General features: G+C 42.0%; 1 protein-coding gene across 2 annotated transcripts; it reads right to left on the bottom strand.

Moving 5' to 3' along the window:
* Window positions 1-209: 209 nt before the first annotated feature.
* Window positions 210-16461, bottom strand: PGAM5 (PGAM family member 5, mitochondrial serine/threonine protein phosphatase). Of its 2 annotated transcripts, none has more exons than XM_083476291.1 (6): window positions 15858-16461; window positions 9516-9694; window positions 8155-8280; window positions 6263-6351; window positions 5497-5627; window positions 210-1538 (listed from the first exon to the last, which is right to left on the bottom strand). In XM_083476291.1, the coding sequence occupies exons 1-6, from the start codon at window positions 16133-16135 to the stop codon at window positions 1388-1390; spliced, it is 954 nt and encodes a 317-aa protein (XP_083332417.1). In that variant the 5' UTR covers window positions 16136-16461; the 3' UTR covers window positions 210-1387. The 2 variants fall into 2 exon arrangements, with proteins under 2 accessions (XP_083332417.1, XP_083332416.1); XM_083476290.1 differs by having other exon boundaries at window positions 5497-5630; window positions 15858-16358.
* Between the last annotated feature and the right edge of the window lie 1735 nt (window positions 16462-18196).

Raw genomic sequence — 18196 nt, 5'->3', positions numbered from 1 at the left:
CCTCTAAATTCAGGGCTTGGCACCAGCTCATGAGTTTCACCCCTTCAGATCTCCCACACACACTTAGAACTTACTCCATTAGCAAAATCATGTACATACAGCACCATAAACAGACTAAAAACCAGTCTATAAATGCTAAGAGGTCAATTGTTTACCTAAAGAGAAAATAACCACTGCTATTTTTAGCAACTCTTGATATCAAGGAAGCCTTGTGAAAGTTAATAAAAAACTATATTTGCAGATATTTTACAAAGATAACTTTGTTTGCATTGATTGAAAGACAGACCACCACCTTTTTCCAGGTAGCATTTCACCAACAGCAGATTCCATTTCAAAAAGTAGTTTTGATACATTATAAAATAAGACAAATAAGCATGCTGAAGAAATAGTGCAGGCTATGCTCTTGGGGGTGGTAAGGAGGAGGCTCACTTCTAAATTTAGTTTAGCACCCGTGTCCCCAGGTGTGCTTTGCCTCAATGGGAATGACAAATGACATGTAACCATAACTACTGCTAATAAGTCCAGGCCTTGGAGAGTGGTTCAATTCAGACTTTTACACTAATTGTGTGAGAGGGGCATTTGTAAAGCAAATGAGAACACTCATTTTCATATAAGAACAATTGTATGTGATACTGAAGGGCAAGAAGAAAAGAATCAAGTCCAGTCTCCTTTTAGATAGTCTCTTCATCTTGGATACCATCGTGAGAAGGGCTGTTCAAGCAGCCATTGCAGCATCATATTCTACTCTTGTTCCCGCCAACAGGTGTGTATAGCCAGGGGACACCCTCTAATACATGGCCTTTGCGCATTTTCAGTTTCCAACCTTTGCTCTAAAGTAACACAGACATGTAAGGGAGCTAAATTATTAAGTTATGAAAACTCAGCCACAATTGTAGTTGCTGAAACCGCTCTGCCCCAATTCTTGCTGATCTAGCAAAAATAATTTTGCCGATTACCAATGCAAAGAATTGCTTTCTAATCCTGTGGTATTTCTGTATCCTCTTTCCACAGAAGAGAGGGGGAAATCATCTCCACACACAGCAATATGCTTTGGTAAGAAGCCTGGGAACCTTTCATGTTGCAGCCAGGCAAGTGGCACCCTTACATGAGTTAAGTATGTAGATTCTCTGGTTTTAGGTTCATTCATTAAGTACTGCTGTAAAGTCTCCATTCATTTTAATGGAGCAGGAGACTGTACTGCAGAAGTACTTTGTGGAATGTGCCAAAAGCACCATGAACACAGCAATGCTGAACAGCCCTTCTATTTACAGAGAAATGAAGTGGGGGAAAGAGTAGGCATTCACTGAGTACACTGTGAAACGCAATTTCCTACCAAGCCATAACCTTGTACACCACAGCGGCACCAGCGGTGCCAGAAAAGGCCCACTCAGCTGCGTGTGATTTTCTCAGGAGGCATAAAGCCTGTGTCACCGAGCAATCGAAGTGCCACTTTGCCACTAGGGCGGATGACCAGGTGGGTGATGCTGCCATTGTTGAGGGATATCCGAAGCCAACCTTCGGGAGGAAATTGTAAAGCTCTGAAAAAGATAAGGAAAGCAGTTACTTCAGCATTTTGAAATGAGTTGTTCTTCTTTTCACTGTTCTTTTTGCATAGAACACATTAGCATTTCAGCTGCAATATGTACACGATAACAAATTCAGAACAGAAACCCTTTGCAACTGAGAAATAAAAAAGGTGTGGTTTGGGGTTTTTTTTACTTTTTACAGAAATAAATGACATTGCAAGCACAGTAAAATCCTTCTGATTACAAACCTGAAGTCTCAGTCACAACTTAGTCCTCCTGCCCTCTTGCTTCCACCCCACACACTTGGCATTACAGTAAGCTTAGAGATACTACTTTCACTTTCGGCAAACATCTGCCTGCCGCTTGCTTTTGATGGCTAACTTGCTGACGTCCCTGCTACAACATGTGTTGCCTTGTACAGATCCCACCTTACTTTTAACAAGCTGAAAATTCCCTCCAGGGAACCTTGCTTTGCCTCAGGAGTTATCCAAAACTGATTAACATTCCTACAATTCACCATAGCACTTTGCAAGTTGCAGGTACTTTAAGTGGGAATGAGATTCCTATAAGAGGCTGGATTCTACAGTACAGAGCACAAGGCCATCCAAAGCATAAGGCCACCCACTGAACTCCACTTCAGTATCAAGAGTCCCAACTTCAAGCTGAGGCTCCCAGTGGCTATGAGGGGCTTCCTAATCAGCTGCCAGGGCCAACTTGATATTTTTCATTTTCATTTTTAGGCTTACTGAGGGATTTTAAACTTCACCCAGCAAATCCATCACACAAAGAGGTGAAGCCAGCTTACCTATCCCTCACCTCCAAGGTTGGTTCACCCACCCTCACCATCTAGTGACTCAACCCCAATTCATAAGGCAAATTTATTCCAAGCAAAAGGACCTTTTGGCTCTTGCATTGTATGAGATTATCACTTCCAGGTAGGAAGAAGAGACAGCCGAATAACAAATCACCATGAGCATCAGTGGAATTGATCTCAGAGACAGCCTAAGAACATAAGAGTCTGCTAGATCAGGCCAATGGCCCACCTAGACCAGTGTCCTCTTCTCACAGTGACCAACCAGATGCCTGTGGGAAACCAGCAAGCAGGATCTGAGCACAAGAACTCTCCCCTGTCCTGTGGTCTCCAGCAATTAATAAAATCCTACTTGGATTTAGAGGTCCCATACATTCAAGAAAATACCTAGCACACGGGCTAAGCTATTTTTGCCTATTAATTGTAAACGTGGAAGAAAAATATACTCTGGGGAAATAATTTGTGATTTTGCAGTGAAAGGCCAGACGAATGAAGATTTAAAGTTCTCTAGTCTTTTTATAACACAATGGTAAAGTCTGCGTCCATTACATTTATTTAAAAAAACACTGACCAGGTGATACGTTGGGACAAACAAAGTTACAATGTAGTCAGCAAGCCTTCTTATGTGAAACAATATCAAAAGAGAGAGGTGGTTATGCGCACAGGAGAAAAGTCCCACCAGAGACCAATACGTAATTTCAGAAATGTAAAAAATTGAATTTCATTGTGCCCATGTAACGTTTGTTAAATTTCAAAATTAAAACAAACATTTGGGATTGTATGAACGGTGAAATGTGGGAGGGGGGAAGAAAAAAGGTTCATTGCTTCAAGGGGTACAGGCTATAAATACTTAAATGAGTGTGCCCAATTTTGAGGAAGGAGGCAGTCTGGCATGATCTTTCCTTTGACCTGAATTCCAAATAGATACATTAAGTTGAACAGTAGTCCCAGGAACTAAACTGTTCTTTTAAGTTAGTGTAATACTCAACCACCTTGCCTCAAGTCCAACAACCGTGTCCATCTTTTGCAAGAGTCAGTTAGTACAAATCACTCTTTCAAAAAATGAACATTTGTTGGCATAGCTTGATAGTTAGTTCAGCAGAAAGACATCAGTACAACTCTGAAACCATACAAAGAGCTTAACGTACCATCTGTTTCTACATACACTGAAATACGGTTCACACATAAACTACTCATTATGACTTGCACTGTTAATCTAGTTAGCCAGCGCAAGCACACATGTCACCCTCTATTAGAAATGTAATGTAACAGATGGGTACTAATATAGACGGGATATTAAATATTAAAGGAAAGCTACACAAGAGGTTGTTATGGAGGTTATAATCTAGCAAAAGGTCAGCAGACACCCTAGGTGTTAATATGCAACTAAGGCGGCTTTTAACCTCTCTATGTGGCAATAGTCACGTTTCAATGTGGAAGGTTGTAGAAACAGAGCCAGCCTCTTATCAGGCTTGCACTACATGATATGACATTCCTTAAGGCAGATCCCTATCCAGAAGAAGGTGATCTTATCAACTTTTGAAATTTCAGGTCTCATTTGCTTTTGCAATGTTGACTGCCAGCTCATTTCTTACTTGTTTGCAGTACACTGTTAAACAATGCAGATAGGTGCATGAGGCTTGCAACACGATAGTCCAGCTCAAAACAGCTGAGCTGTGATGGAATATTTTATCTCATACTAGCTATTCCTACCTAATGTTTCTTGCCTACGCAAACAAAGCAACTCTAAACATACTGAAATTTCTGAGCTCATAATGTTCAATTCGCCTAATATATGGATGGCATACTGGGCTCCAAGTCTCCCAGAAATGTTTAAGCCTCCCAGAAAACTACCACTGCACATATTTTCAACCACTCCTCCTGGATAGCAAACCCATTCTGAGCACACACCACCCCAATGGAACCTGTGAATAGGTAATTAATTCCTTCACAGCATAAAGCCATCAAGGTGGTGTACAAGATAAAAACATAATCTCTAAAAATAAATTCAACAAACTCTAAAAACAATAAAGTCATCCCTACGAAAAAAGCAGCAAAACTACCTTTTCAGATATAGAATATTGGTATTCCACACATAACTGAGTCACAACCTGGGCCAACTCCTTCTTAAACTAAAATTTATTCAGTAGGCACCTAAACATCATGAGTTTGGAGGGTACAGTCGTACCTTGGTTTTTGAACAGCTTAGTTCAAGAACAACTTGGAACTCAAACACCGCAAACCTGGAAGTAGGTGTTCTGGTTTGCGAACTTTGACTTGGAAGCCAAACTTACGGCGTGGCTTCCACAGCTTCCGATTGGCTGCAGGACACGCCTGCAGCCAATCGGAAGCTGTGCCTTGGTTTCCAAATATTTTGGAAGTCGAACAGAGTTCTGGAACGTATTCTGTTTGAAAACCAAGGTACAACTGTAATTGATTCCAGAGAGCTCAAACTTCAGCACTAAAAGCCCAAGTATGCAGTGCAGGCTAAGTGCACTTTAGTTATGGATGCTTAAGCCTGTATGCTCTGTTCTTATGCTGCACTTCCAAAACAGACGCACTTAACTAAATTCAGCATCTCTTTCAACCCAAACAGGTCTTCAGCACAGTTCAAAGAAACCAAGGTTATACTGTCTTAGAAGATGCAACCAAAAATGGTAGAGTTGAGCAGGATGTAACATGAGGGACAACTGTACATCTCTCAAAACATTTATTTGAAGCCAGAACGGAAATCCAGTTTCACAGCTTGGGGGCAGAAGACCTGCTAGACAGTTACTTTGGATTTAAGTAATAATTTGTTTTGCTAACCCAAACTTTGGTCCAGGATTTGGAGGTTCTGCAAGCAGAGCAATAGATAAGCTGCATTCTCATTTTTTCCATTTCTAAATTTCATAATATGTTTAGTATGGAACGTCTATTTGTTTTTAAATCCCCTACTCAAAAATAGAGATTAGAGCAAAGCTTCAAGTTAATCTGGCAGTCATATGCTCTCTGGACAGCTGTTCATTTTACTGTGCACACACCCTCTCCAAATAACTCAAATGCATTTGATTGCTTAAGTTAAGGGTTAGCGCATTATTGTTTTGGCCATGAAGAGCCAATCTAAACTATATCAGAAGGTTTCCCATACCCACCAGTTTGTTTCACTGCCATAGTTACCTGCAAACTATGTAACGAATGACATTAGCATGACAGACGTAGATTTCATAGCTATCCTCTTCCTGCTTTACATCAGCCCTATGAATGTAGTTTCGAAAGGCAGCTTCAATCCGAGCTCCATCTTCATAATACTGCTAAAAGGCAGATAATTGGTTATTGATGTATATATTTAAACACGCACAAGCTTTTCATCTTTAACTTATCATTAGTGTTGGCTACAGAAAAGGATTTTGACATTTCTGATCAAGATACAGAGGTCATCATCCAACCTCAATAACCTGCTGGGATTACTGCCCTACTGAAGGCTATTTTTCTCCACCATCTGAAGCCCATCTTATCAAGAGAAATGGACTTCCCAGAACATACCTCTTCTGGACCAAACTCAGTGTGCTGGGTCTTGCCTTTTAAACTCTACGCAGCCTGGACACTGGATATAGGAGGTGCTACTAACTGTGCATCATCCTGTTTATTAGGTCATTAAGCTGGGCTTTGTTCTGTGTTTCCTCATTCACCGAGTTCAGAATGATTAAAGAAAAAAGGCAGGACCTTGCTGCTGTGGCTCCCATTCTTTAGAGTTCTCTCCCTAGTGATATACTGAAATGTTCATTCCTTTTGCTGTTGTTTTAATAAAATATTCTGTTAATCTGCTTGTGCCACTTTGGGTGGATTAGCAGACAGAAGAAACCCGAGGAAACTTGTCTACATTGCTATAAGTAAAGCCAAAGATTACACAACATTAAGGCAATTGCTTATACAAAAATCTTACCACAGCTTCTGGCTTCCAGTGGGAGCTAGGAGGATTTGGTTCAATTGGAGCTCCTTCACGCAGAAGGTCAGTGCTTGATTTCTTCACCCCTGGGGGGAAGAAAAATGAAGACATGCATTTCAGAGCCTTGTCTCCAGGGCCATCTCTGACATTAAACTCTAGATCTGCATCTGTACAAAGTAAGTTAGCATATCAAAGGTGCTGCAAATCTTTTAATACCCTGGTTGTAAACTCGTGTTATGACAAGCAAGGAAGAATAGTGCACAGCCTGAAGGTTTTGTGCTAAAATGTACTCCTTGTACAAGTAACGTGCATCATGTCAGAGACAGAGATTAGGAGAAAGGGTCTTGTTGGTGACTTGAGGAAGTCAGTTGGTAGTTCACGTCTCAACCAGTGTGATGTATCAGCAGAGTATGTGCAGCACTCAGCAGAGTCTTAAGAGATTTCCTGCTTCCAGCAACCAGTTTCTTCTAGATTCCAAGTTAAGGAAAAAACTCCTCCCACTTAGTTCAAAGTAACAAAGAGTTTATTGTCTCCAGCACAAGACAAAGCTAAGCACTACTACCTACTATATACATTTCTTCTGGTCCTTGACGTAAAGATATATCACCATGCTAGCTAACACTGTTGTGTAAAACCCACAACCTCTTCTCCCAACTCTCACAGATTAAGTCAGACAGCAAACAGGACAATATCAGGACAGGCGCAACATCAGAACAGGACCAGACAAGATGTCACATAATGAAAGCAATGCCCCAGTGGCTATTATACAGTGGTGCCCCGCAAGACGAATGCCTCGCAAGACGAAAAACCCGCTAGACGAAAGGGTTTTCCATTTTTCAATGTGCTTCGCAAGATGAATTTCCCTATGGGCTTGCTTTTCGTCTTGCGAGTCTTGCGATTTTTTTCGCTCCCCCCCCCTTTTTCTAAGCCACTAATAGCCTTTTATCCACTAAGCCGCTAAGCCTTTAATAGCCGCTAAACCGCTAATAGCGCTAATCCACTAATAGGGTTGCTTCGCAAGATGAAAAAACCGCTAGACGAAGAGACTCGCGGAATGGATTATTTTCGTCTTGCGAGGCACCACTGTACTTGTCTCTACTCATAGGCATATCTCCTGAACCAATGGAAGGGTGAACGACTCAGCAAGTCATACACTTGAGCTTGCTCTGTTGCTATGGTAACCCAGTGCACCTGCGCTCTTATCTCAGAACATCCAGACATGGGGGATCAGAGTGGTTCCCCACCACTAACATAGAGGAAAGAATTTCGGCAAACCTCTGCAGCAACACCTCGGTAGTTCAGTCGGTAGAGCGCAAGACTTAATTTCAGGGCCGTGTGTTCAAGCCCCATGTTGAGCAAAAGATTCCTGCCTTGCATGGTTGCACTAGATGACCTTTATGGTCCCTTCCAACAGTACAATACAATTCCATGATTCTATTATTCTATGTACTAATGTTCTCTTAAACATATCACTATGTGTTCTTTCCCACTTTGCAGTCAATATTGGTTCTCACACAATTAAAATTAATAAACAGTAAATATATTAGGAATACATGGGAGATGTTTATCAAAAACATTTAACAGGCCTTCATCAGAATATCCCAGGGCAGGCAAACAATTCACGTAACACACAAATGTAGTGTTCTGTTTTTTTAATGACATAAAGGCAGACTGAAGACATAAAACTTAGGAACAAAAAAAAGCCCAATTCCAACTAAAATTCCCCATCTAAAATGCCTGTGCAAGGGCTTAATCAGGCACCATATGTCAATGCTTTGATTCAAGAATGCACCCAGCTTAGTCTGCATGGCCCACCCTGTGTTTATTAAAGCCACACTATCTGTTTAGAACAAATTATGTTTCCTGATTCAACAAGAGAATTCACTCACCAGGAAGATGCTTGCTGATGATGTTGGTTGTTTCAGTTGCTCTGGTCATAGAAGAATGGACAATTTTATCAAATTTCAGTCCCAAGCTTGCAAGCCTTTGCCCTGTCAACTCAGCTTGTTCACGACCTGAAAATTAAGGCAATGTATAAATTGGAATGTGTCTCTTTTAACACATTCGGGGGGGGGGGGGCTAAAATAAGATTTCTACATTATGTAGACCTTTTGTCCCAGCACAATGATACACAAACAGTTATTGCCACTGCTGCTCTTTCTACTTGTATCTTCATCCAAACAGATACAAGGAATTTTTGAGTATGTGAAAGTACAAGCAGAATTCCAAATGGGGCCTCCTTGCTAATCAAGGGTTTGTTTAATCAGGAAGAAGGTTGCATTGTTTGTAGAACTATTTAATAATATTGTTTTGTGTGTGTGTGTGTGTGTGTGTGTGTGTGTGTGTGTGTATTATAATATATATATATGTACGATGCTTTATAGCAGTACAAAATTATAATCTAAAATTCAACAGAGGATAAATAAGTAGAAGGGAAGGGTAGCGTAGGCAAGTATAAAGAAAATATATGCATTTGTTTCAGTTACATATGCTTAGCCTTGGCGACAGGAATAGTTGCTAGGAGATGGGAACTAGGGTGCTGAGCCAAAGACTATATGGAAAAGGAGGGCTTTGAAAGATTTGAAGAAGCGGGGGATGGGGCAACATACAGGTATTCTGGGAGGCAGTTCAAAGCATGCCAATCAGTAAGGGTGGGATCTTCTCAAAGAGTAGGAAACCTTCACATGGATTAGGGTAGTCAAGTACAGGCAATGCGCAAATAAGAACAAAGGGATGAGAAGCAAGGTAAAGAGGTATTTGAAAGCCACTAGACTTAGGGATTTGATTAATAGGCAAGAGCAAGTGAACCTACAGAGAAATGCTGCAATATAAAGTTTTCCTGTGCATCAGAAAAGCCAGTCATGTTGGAGAAGAGGGAAAGAAATCATGTGTCCAGCTGTGCTCCTTACTGCAACAGCAAACTAGGCCAAATATTGCTCTTCCAGCATTGCAGAGAAGGCACCGGGGGCAGAAAAGGCTGGGCAACAGACTTGGGGATGAAATGACACAGCTACTGCAACTATTTATTTACACAGCTGACCAACAAAAGTTTGTAATGCCAAATGCCAATTCACAGTGGGAATAATCTACCTGTTAAGAACACCACTCTGGTCTCTGCCACGAAATACTAAGGGTGACTGAATAGTTTCCCTACCCCACATTTTAACGAGAGGCAATCAAATCAGTAAATAAACTGGCACATTTGCTTTCTCCCCCAGCTCTGAGGTATGAAAGGGCCAGTCATACGTACCAAGCTTGGTCAGAATTCTCTCTTTATCACTGTTCCCATCTGTGTTGTACTGAGAATGGCGTATGAGGAATATGTGTCTGGTAGCTTTTGCTTTGTAGTGGGCTAGACGAGATGAGTCCTCCTCTTCCCCAGTCTCTTCATTTTTCTTTTTCAGGTTCATAAGAGCCAGTGGTTCTCTCCTGAAAATCATTTTGAAGTTTATCTTTCTGTATCAATAAATGATGGGGCAGAGGTAGCCAACATAGTGCTCACCAGATGTCTGATTACAGTGCCCATAATTCCTGACCATTGGTCATGCTGGCTGGGGCCAGTGGGAACTGAGGAGTCCAACAACATACATAAGAGCTCTATGTTAAGATACCCCTGTAATAAGATAACTGGACATGCAAATGAAGTGACCCAACAACATCCTTTTCAGTGCCAAGTGTTCGCTTGACAAAATCAACCAGATTTACAGTGGTACCTCTGGTTACGAACTTAATTTGTTCCGGAGATCCATTCTTAAGCTGAAACCGTTCTTATCCTAAGGCGCGCTTTCGCTAATGGGGCCTGCCTCTGGTGTGCAATTTCCATTCACATCCTGGGGCAAAGTTCGCAACCAGGAGCAGCTACTTCTGGGTTAGTGGAGCTCATAACCTGAAGCGCTCATAACCAGAAGTGTTTGGTACAGAAGTACCACTGTAACAATGCTCACATTATATCCCCCACGCAATCCCTCATTAAGAAGTTCAACATCTCAATAATGTCTCATTTCCACCCACTGAGAAAGGCAGTTTGTGAAGCCAGAAAGAAAAGGCAGCAATGCAAAGCTTGGGGAGTCTAGTGCAATGAGAGAGGTATGACTGGTGCCCAAAGAAACACTTTTAGACATACTAAAGAACTGAGGCATGAGTCTGCAATGTGTGCGTAAAAATACATACAGCATCTAAGCACAGTGCACTACAACTACTACAGCAGGCAGATAATTTATTAAGTGGTCTGCCAAGATCCTCAGCAGTTTTTAAGTGGTCTGTGATGGGTAGGGGTTTGGGAACCACTGCATTAGCACATGAACCAGCTCTATACCAAGATGCATCTTCTGAAGCAGCCATTTGAAGTTTCTCAGTTTCACTCCAGTGCCTGAAATTATTAATCACTGTATTTTCACTGGTCCATTAATGCACCAGTTCAGCCAGTATCTTTGGATCTTTTCTGCTAACAGGCCACAAGATTGTAGGTTTTCCCATCATCCACCTGGAACATTTTCCCATTCTTTCCCTTCTGTTCTGATTTCTCACAGCTGTTTCAGCTTTTAGCAATGAAAGGGGAAATTCTTGGAAGTAAATATCAGCTTATGTACTCAAATGTGATTTTTTAAAATTTTGGAATATTATAGAAGAGTCAGAGTTATTTTAACTTCTGGAAGACAAAGTGGACTAGCACAAAATAAAGTATATATAAGACAGCCCTATCACACAGAACACATTAAATATTGATACATCTTTTTGATGGTGTTTATGCTATTAATACATTTCACAATAGCAATATAGCAGCACCACGTATTTCTCTTCTCACATACTTTGTAGGGGTGTGCACCAACCATTAGATTTGATTCAGACCCCGATTTGGTGCTTAAGAAACTAACCCAATTTAGCTTGACCCAGTTTGAATCAGATTTTTTTTTAAGGGAAGAAATTATAAATGCTACTTGATGAAGTTGCTACAATAGGAACAACTTAGTTTCCACAATACCACTAGCACAACTGCAAATACATGCACCACTTAATGCAATTCCGAAGTCTGGATGTTAGAAAAAAGCCAGAACTGTATCCACACCACATATTTTCCTTTAGTTTATTTACAGATAGTCTTATGTCCCATTCACACCCAGAAGTTATCTTAGTACTTAACAGTTTAAGCAGAACCATGAGATAAGAGGTATGAGATACAAAACAGAAGACAGATATGTATGGCCTTCACAGCTTTGGGGAAGGGCCATAGCTCAGCAGAAAAGCATATAGGAGGTCCCAGGTTCAATCCCCAGTATCTCCAAATAGTGTGGGAGGAGGGAGGTCCAAGCCTGAAACCCTGAAGAGTTGCTGCCTATCAGTGTTGACAATATTTAATTAGATGGACTATTGGCCCAGCTAATTAATTTTGATGAACTCTATTTTTTAAAAAAAATATTAACAAAATTAAGAAAACTTGAAGTTTTAAAATGAAAAATATTGGCCTGGCAAGCAATATAACCAATTGTTCATTGCTATCACACCGATCCAAGGAACTTCTCTGCAAAGTCCTCAGGGACCCAAAGAATATTTATTATATATATTACTTATAAAATTTGTATGCCATCCTTCATCTGAAGAATACAGGGCGGTTCACAGCATAAAAGTTAAATATGCTAAAAATTGAAACATGCTAGCAAGACAAAATTTTAATACCAAAGTTTAGCATATGAGGAGACACATGATTGTGCGCCTGTTCTGAGTTTACCTATTCACTGCTCTCAGAACGATTTTGAAGAAAAGCTAGATAGTATAGACTTTGAAGTGAGAGAGAAAAGTGGTTTTCCCCATGGTGGGTACAGTTGAGAAGCTGCAGTGTTGTGCCATAGAAGGGAATAAGCCAAGTTTGAACAAATGTCACCAAATGACATATCCGTAATAAGCCTCTCATTTATTTGTGCACACATCTGCAATGTGTAGTGGTGCCAAGCCATTATAAAATTAGGAGGTGGGAGGACTTTTGCTCAGATTTAGTGTTATTAAGCCAGAGATAGAACCATCTGGGAAGGAATTAAATAAAAATATAAGCTTAGCACTTCCCTCTAGCTCAGCCTTCCCTACCCTGGTACTCTCCAGATGTTTTAGACTACATCTACCATCAGCCCCATGGGACGTGGGTGGCACTGTGGTCTAAACCACTGAGCCGTGGGCTTGCCGACTGGAAGGTCGGCAGTTCAAATCCCCGCAATGGGGTGAGCTCCCATTGGTCGGTCCCAACTCCTGCCAACCTAGCAGTTCAAAAGAATGTCAGAGTGCAAGTAGATAAATTGGTACTACTCCGGCGGGAAGATAAATGGCATTTCCGTGCACTGCTCTGGTTTTGCCAGAAGCGGCTTAGTCATGCTGGCCACATGACCTGGAAAAACTGTCTGCGGACAAAAGTCGGCTCCCTCGGCCAGTAAAGCAAGATGAGCACCGCAACCTCAGAGTCATTTGCAACTGGACTTAACTGTCAGGGGTACCTTTACCGTTACCTTTTTTACCATCAGCCCCAGCAATGGTCATGAAGAGAGCTGTAGTTCAAAGCATCTGGTTGGCACCAGGCTGGAAAGGATTACTCCAACTGAAGATAACTAACAGCAAAAATGAATTGCAACTCTGTTCTAAGTATAATTAGAAAACAGGTCTCAAATCTTGTGCCCGGGCAACACTACCATATTGTTATCAGAATAAAAATGGCTTCTCAAGAAATATGGCAACCCAGTCTTGTAAAGACTTCACAAAAATTTGCTAGCCTTCAAAAATGTTTACTAGCCTGCACATCCATGCTGGCTACACATGAAGGAAGCCTTCTCTTCCACAGCCACTATGGAAACACAGGATACTAGCCTCTTAGCAGACAAGGAAAAACTGCCCTCTGCAAAACAGGCTGGTGAAGGAGCAACAGAAGGGAAAGATGAGCATCCCTTCCTCTGCAACCAGTGCTGAAAGCAGACCACTTACTTGCCTACCTATGCTAATAGGTGAGTTACATGGCTTAAGTAACTAATACGGATACAGAATAATAGAATCATAAAAGTTGGAAGGGACCACAAGGGTTAACTAATCAGAATGAGAGAAAAGATGCACTCTGACAACTTTTCAAATATATTATTTAATAGATTTCTACCTGATTTCATCAGGAAACTTTCTATTATTTTTAGATTCTCCAAAGGTTCTCTAAAACCAATTATTAAAATGTCCTTTCGCATCCAATACTGGTGTAGAAGACTCTCCTAAATTGCCAGGAGTCAACATAACCACCTAAATATGTTAAGTGGGGAATTATATTTGCATTGTTGTGGCATGGTAAAGAGTCGAGTTTATTAACAACGAGTGCTGAATTCATAATTTTGACTCATCACCAATTTAAATCTCCTTGGATATTAAGAGAATGAATCCACATCCTGCTTAAAATTGCTGGGTATACTCCTCAATTTTCATTTTCCACCCCAGGCACAGCTGTTCTTCAGCAAACAAGGGTGAAGCATAAATACCAGTTCAAGGGCAGACATCCATTAGGGTTTGTTCACATTAAGCTTTCATAAACTCAGCAAACTGAATGCAACTTCTCCTATTAAGTTTCTCAACATTTCTTAAGGTGAACATAGGGATGTGGCAAGAAGTACAAGTGTGGCTCTCGGATATAAGTTCAGCAACCACATCTCACAAGATTTACCAGAAGTCTGTCTAAATCACATATTCACAGTAACATACATGTGCATTTCAGCACTGCCTGTAGTTAAAAGCTGTGTAAGAAGCCATCCGAGTCAATACAAGCCACAACTAGGGATGAATCTTGACCTGTGGCAGAAATAGTTGAAAATATAAAACTGCTTGCTGGACAGAGGTGGGTGGGGTAGCAAGTGCTGAGTACAAGTGACCATCAGGTTTCTGGGCACCCTGAGCATCCAGATACAATGGAATAAATGTTTGGCAATAAATACACTGGATCACATTTACCTCTTGTCACTCAAGTTGTTAGTATGGGGAAACTACAGCCAAATTAGATGCAAATTAATGCAAATTAGAATGTACAACCATAACTGAACACTGAAAAGATGGGAGAAAAGCCTGCTTGTAAAAAATACAAGTTTGTTTTTTGAGGGATTTTTAACATTTTGCAATCACTGAATTTATTGGGATTCTCTCCCAGTGAGAATATGGGCCTTAAAATCAATGTTAAGAATGGCAAGCAGGGAGTCAAAAGTGGTAGGAAACAGATTGTGTGTATAGACTGCGTAACTCTCCAGGAAAAACAGGGAGATAATCCATTCTAAGATTGCAATTCAGTAAAGTTACTCAAAGTGTTGGGGTTAAGCATGTGCTTTTGTTTAATTAGGCTGCAGATATTTTAAAAATTGTACTTTTTATTAGAGGTATTGAAGAGAAGGGTTGTATTAACTTAGGAGAGACATTTCCCATCTCTCCACAATGAAGACTGCCCGCTGCAACGAATTCAGGCACTTAACTTAAAACATACATCTTTCCTGCAGAATTGCATTTACACACATGCACGTTTCATCAACTAAGCCCCATTCAAAATGGATAAATTCTATTTAAACAAGTTATTTTTATTTGGACTCCTAGCTCATACAAAACAAAGACCCCCACATGCCTTCATTTGTGCCAGGGCAGAGTCCCTGCATCTGTTTATATTATGCCAGAACTCCATAATAAAGATTACACAACACATCATTAATGAAAATACATTGCTACAGGATGTAGAGGTAGTGAGGAACTTAGATGGCTTTCAACAAGGATTAGACAATGGCTCTTAAGCCACAACTGTTTATTCCCATATAGCATTCCTAGGAGTTATGCATTACCTTTGGGCTTTGCAGCTTCCTGGAGCCAATTACCTGACTTTTTTGGGACACATGAACTAAATGACTTTTTAGAATCCTTATTTCAGCAGATTTATGTTCCACTTTTTGACTAAGTTCTCAAGTTTCAACTCACAAAAGTCTCTCCCTTATTCCCCAAGAGAGATTTCTAGCCATATTTTGTATTAACATGACAAAGGGCCTGTCATCCCTGTACTAAACGACTAAAGTCAATCAAAGTTGTACCACCAACTCTGATTCATCAAAGTATTTCTGTATCACGATGTATTAAAACACCAGAACCTTCAAACACAAAACACCTATTACAAAGCACACGATCTACCCCCCAAATACATGTAATTAAGAGGCAGCAGCTCCTTAAAGCAAAGGCCGGGTAAATCCACCCCCTCACTTTTAGCAACACTGCACTTCAAACCCACGAAATCGTCTGGAGATGCAGCTCTTTCGACAATCGGGAAGAGTCAGCGTTTCATTTTTTCACTTTCATTTTCTTTTCTGGTGAAGGGGAAAGCACTTTATATAAATAATAAAGCAACCGAACGATTAAAATATGACGATGGCGAAGTCCATGGGGGGTGGGATAGCGGGTTGCCAACAGAGAGCAGCCTGGCGTGCTCCTGTGCTTTTGAAGGGTTGCCAACTTACGGCATCTTGGCCTGCTCCTATTACCTTGGAGAGGTGTTTTTTGGGGGGCGGGGAACGGGATTTTCGCCCGCCCGCCCAAGAGGCCTGAAGATGCTTCGCTTTACCTGTCCCAGTTGTCGTCCCAATAGCCGCAGTTGGGCTTCTCCAGCCAGCCAGGCGCCGTGGCGGGGCAGGAGGCTGCGTTGGCCGGCGAAGACAGAAGCAGCAGCCCCGGCGGGGGAGCCGTGGTCGGAGGTAGGGGAACCGGGGCGTCGCCGGAGCTTTTCCCCACCACCTGCTGCTGCTGCTGCTTCCCGAGAGGCACCGCAGAGAAGAAGACAGAGCCGCCCGCCAACCCGCAAGCGGCGGCCGCGGCCACCGCAACGACCCGCCTGAACGCCATGGAAGGAACTGAGGGAGGGAGGCAGGCAGCGACCAAGAAGAAAGCGCGCGAGGAAGCGGCGCGGAATAGGGGCGCCCGAGCCTAAATAAGCGGCGAAGGAAAGGCGGACTGAGGGAGAGGGAGGAGCAGGAGGAAAAGGCAGCAGCCAGCAGCCGGCGTCACACGCCCCCTTCACAGCGCCGCCCTGTCGAGGCGGGCAAGGCAGGCAGGCGAGCTGAGTCCCGCCGCCGACGGCGCCCGGCGTGGGACAAGATTGCTCCGTCCCTGAGGAGAAAAGCGTTTCTGAAGGAAACTGGTGGGAAGGGGAGGGGGAGGGGGCGCCAACCTCCTCGCGCACGCGCTCTTTACCTCCCTTTTTTTTTTGCGCGTTTCCTTTTTTTCATTCTACAGTATTATATTACCCGTTCTCCAATCTTTTTTAAATTTTATTTTAATCGAATAAAGGGAACGAAACAAACGCCTCGCCTGGCGTGCATGATGAAGATGGAGTGGACGGGGTGGGGTGGGGAGAGATCGTAAATACCCGTTTTACCTGAATATACACTTTGGAAAAGCAAAAGAATAAAAAGAATAAAACACCACGCCCAACGAATCTAGTTGTGAGACAAATACTAGGGGTGGTGATGGTGGGGAACCGAAGTCAGGAAAATACTAGTTGAAATTATATATTTCTTTTATACGCCGCCTTTTCCCTCGAGGCAGCTGGCAGATAAAAATAACAACTGTTCAAAAACAAAATTGGCGTTCAGCTACTTCCCGAATAATTTATACCAGCGTGTTTGCTTGCTTTGTTATTTGCATCTGCTCTTTCCCCCTTCTAACAGGAGTTTTCTGGGCGACATTTCTCAAGGTTAGGTTTAAAGCAATTACATCAAAACACACTTAACGTATCCACGCCATGCGTTTCAAATGCATGCAATGCACACACAACATGAAGAATATTTGGGAACTGTAGTTTCTCCCCTCACAGCTGCAGTGCGTAGCATTCCTAAGTACAGTTTGTAGCAGGAACCCCCCACCCCAATCATTCTGTTTGTACAAACTTCACACACACTCACACTCACACATTACATACGCCACATTTCTGTTATAAATTCATAGAAAAATCAACCATACATCGGATTTGCACTGTTCCATTTTTATTTTACTCCATATGACAAGGACTATCAAAGGGGGAGGGTGGCTTGGTTCTGGTCAGCTATAATCCCTTCAATATACCAGCACATCCACAGGAGCCCTGCCCAGTTTCTATGTCAACCCTGATAATCCCAGACAGAAGACAATCAAAATCACAAAGAACTTGCATATGGGAGTGGATTCAGCATGGACTGAAACAAAGGACAATAATCAGATCTTCCCTCTGGGGGCAGGAAACTGCCAACTCCCCTTTGTCTCCTGGAAGTGACTCATGGGGAGGGGGAAAGGAGGAACCAGCCAGGTGACAGGACACTCAGGTTACCACCACAAGTCCTCCCTCAACCCCTCCTTTCTGTAATGTATGCATGATGTTTCTGGGGGTGGGCTTGACCTGGAGGATGGGAATTTCAAAAGTTTTTATAAGGTCTTGCAGACCATCTTTCTGGGTCTTTCCTCTCTCTTGCAAGTGAGGGGAACACCCTGTTGCAACAGTTCAATAAAGGCCAAGCCTACAGGCTGCTGTTTTGCTCCAAGTTATCCTGGTTGGTGTCTTTGTTTTTGTCCAAGGGAGCCCTCGGATTTTTCCGGTAACAAGTTCACAGATTCTTTGTGAGAAATCCTCTGCTTTAAATGTGTGTCACAGAAAATTACGTGCACTGAATGGGATTAAAATGTTTTGTGTGGATCTGCATGCTTGGTGCAAAACTAATATTAAAAAATCACACAAAAAGCAAAAAAACTCAAAGCATCAATTCCTCTCTCAAGGCTTTATCAGCACTATACATTTAAGGCAGTATCATACCACTTTAAATTGTCATGGCTTCCCCCAAAGATTTGGGAACCGTAGTTTCTTAAAGGTGCTGCAAGTTGTTGAGAAACCCGTTTTCCCCTCAGATACGTGGCTTAAGAGGGTGATGACCACAG

This window comes from Podarcis liolepis, assembly GCF_965112155.1.
Source record: "Podarcis liolepis genome assembly, chromosome: 15".
Classification (NCBI taxonomy): Eukaryota; Metazoa; Chordata; class Lepidosauria; order Squamata; family Lacertidae; genus Podarcis; species Podarcis liolepis.
This window is presented reverse-complemented; position numbering and strand designations above follow the sequence as displayed.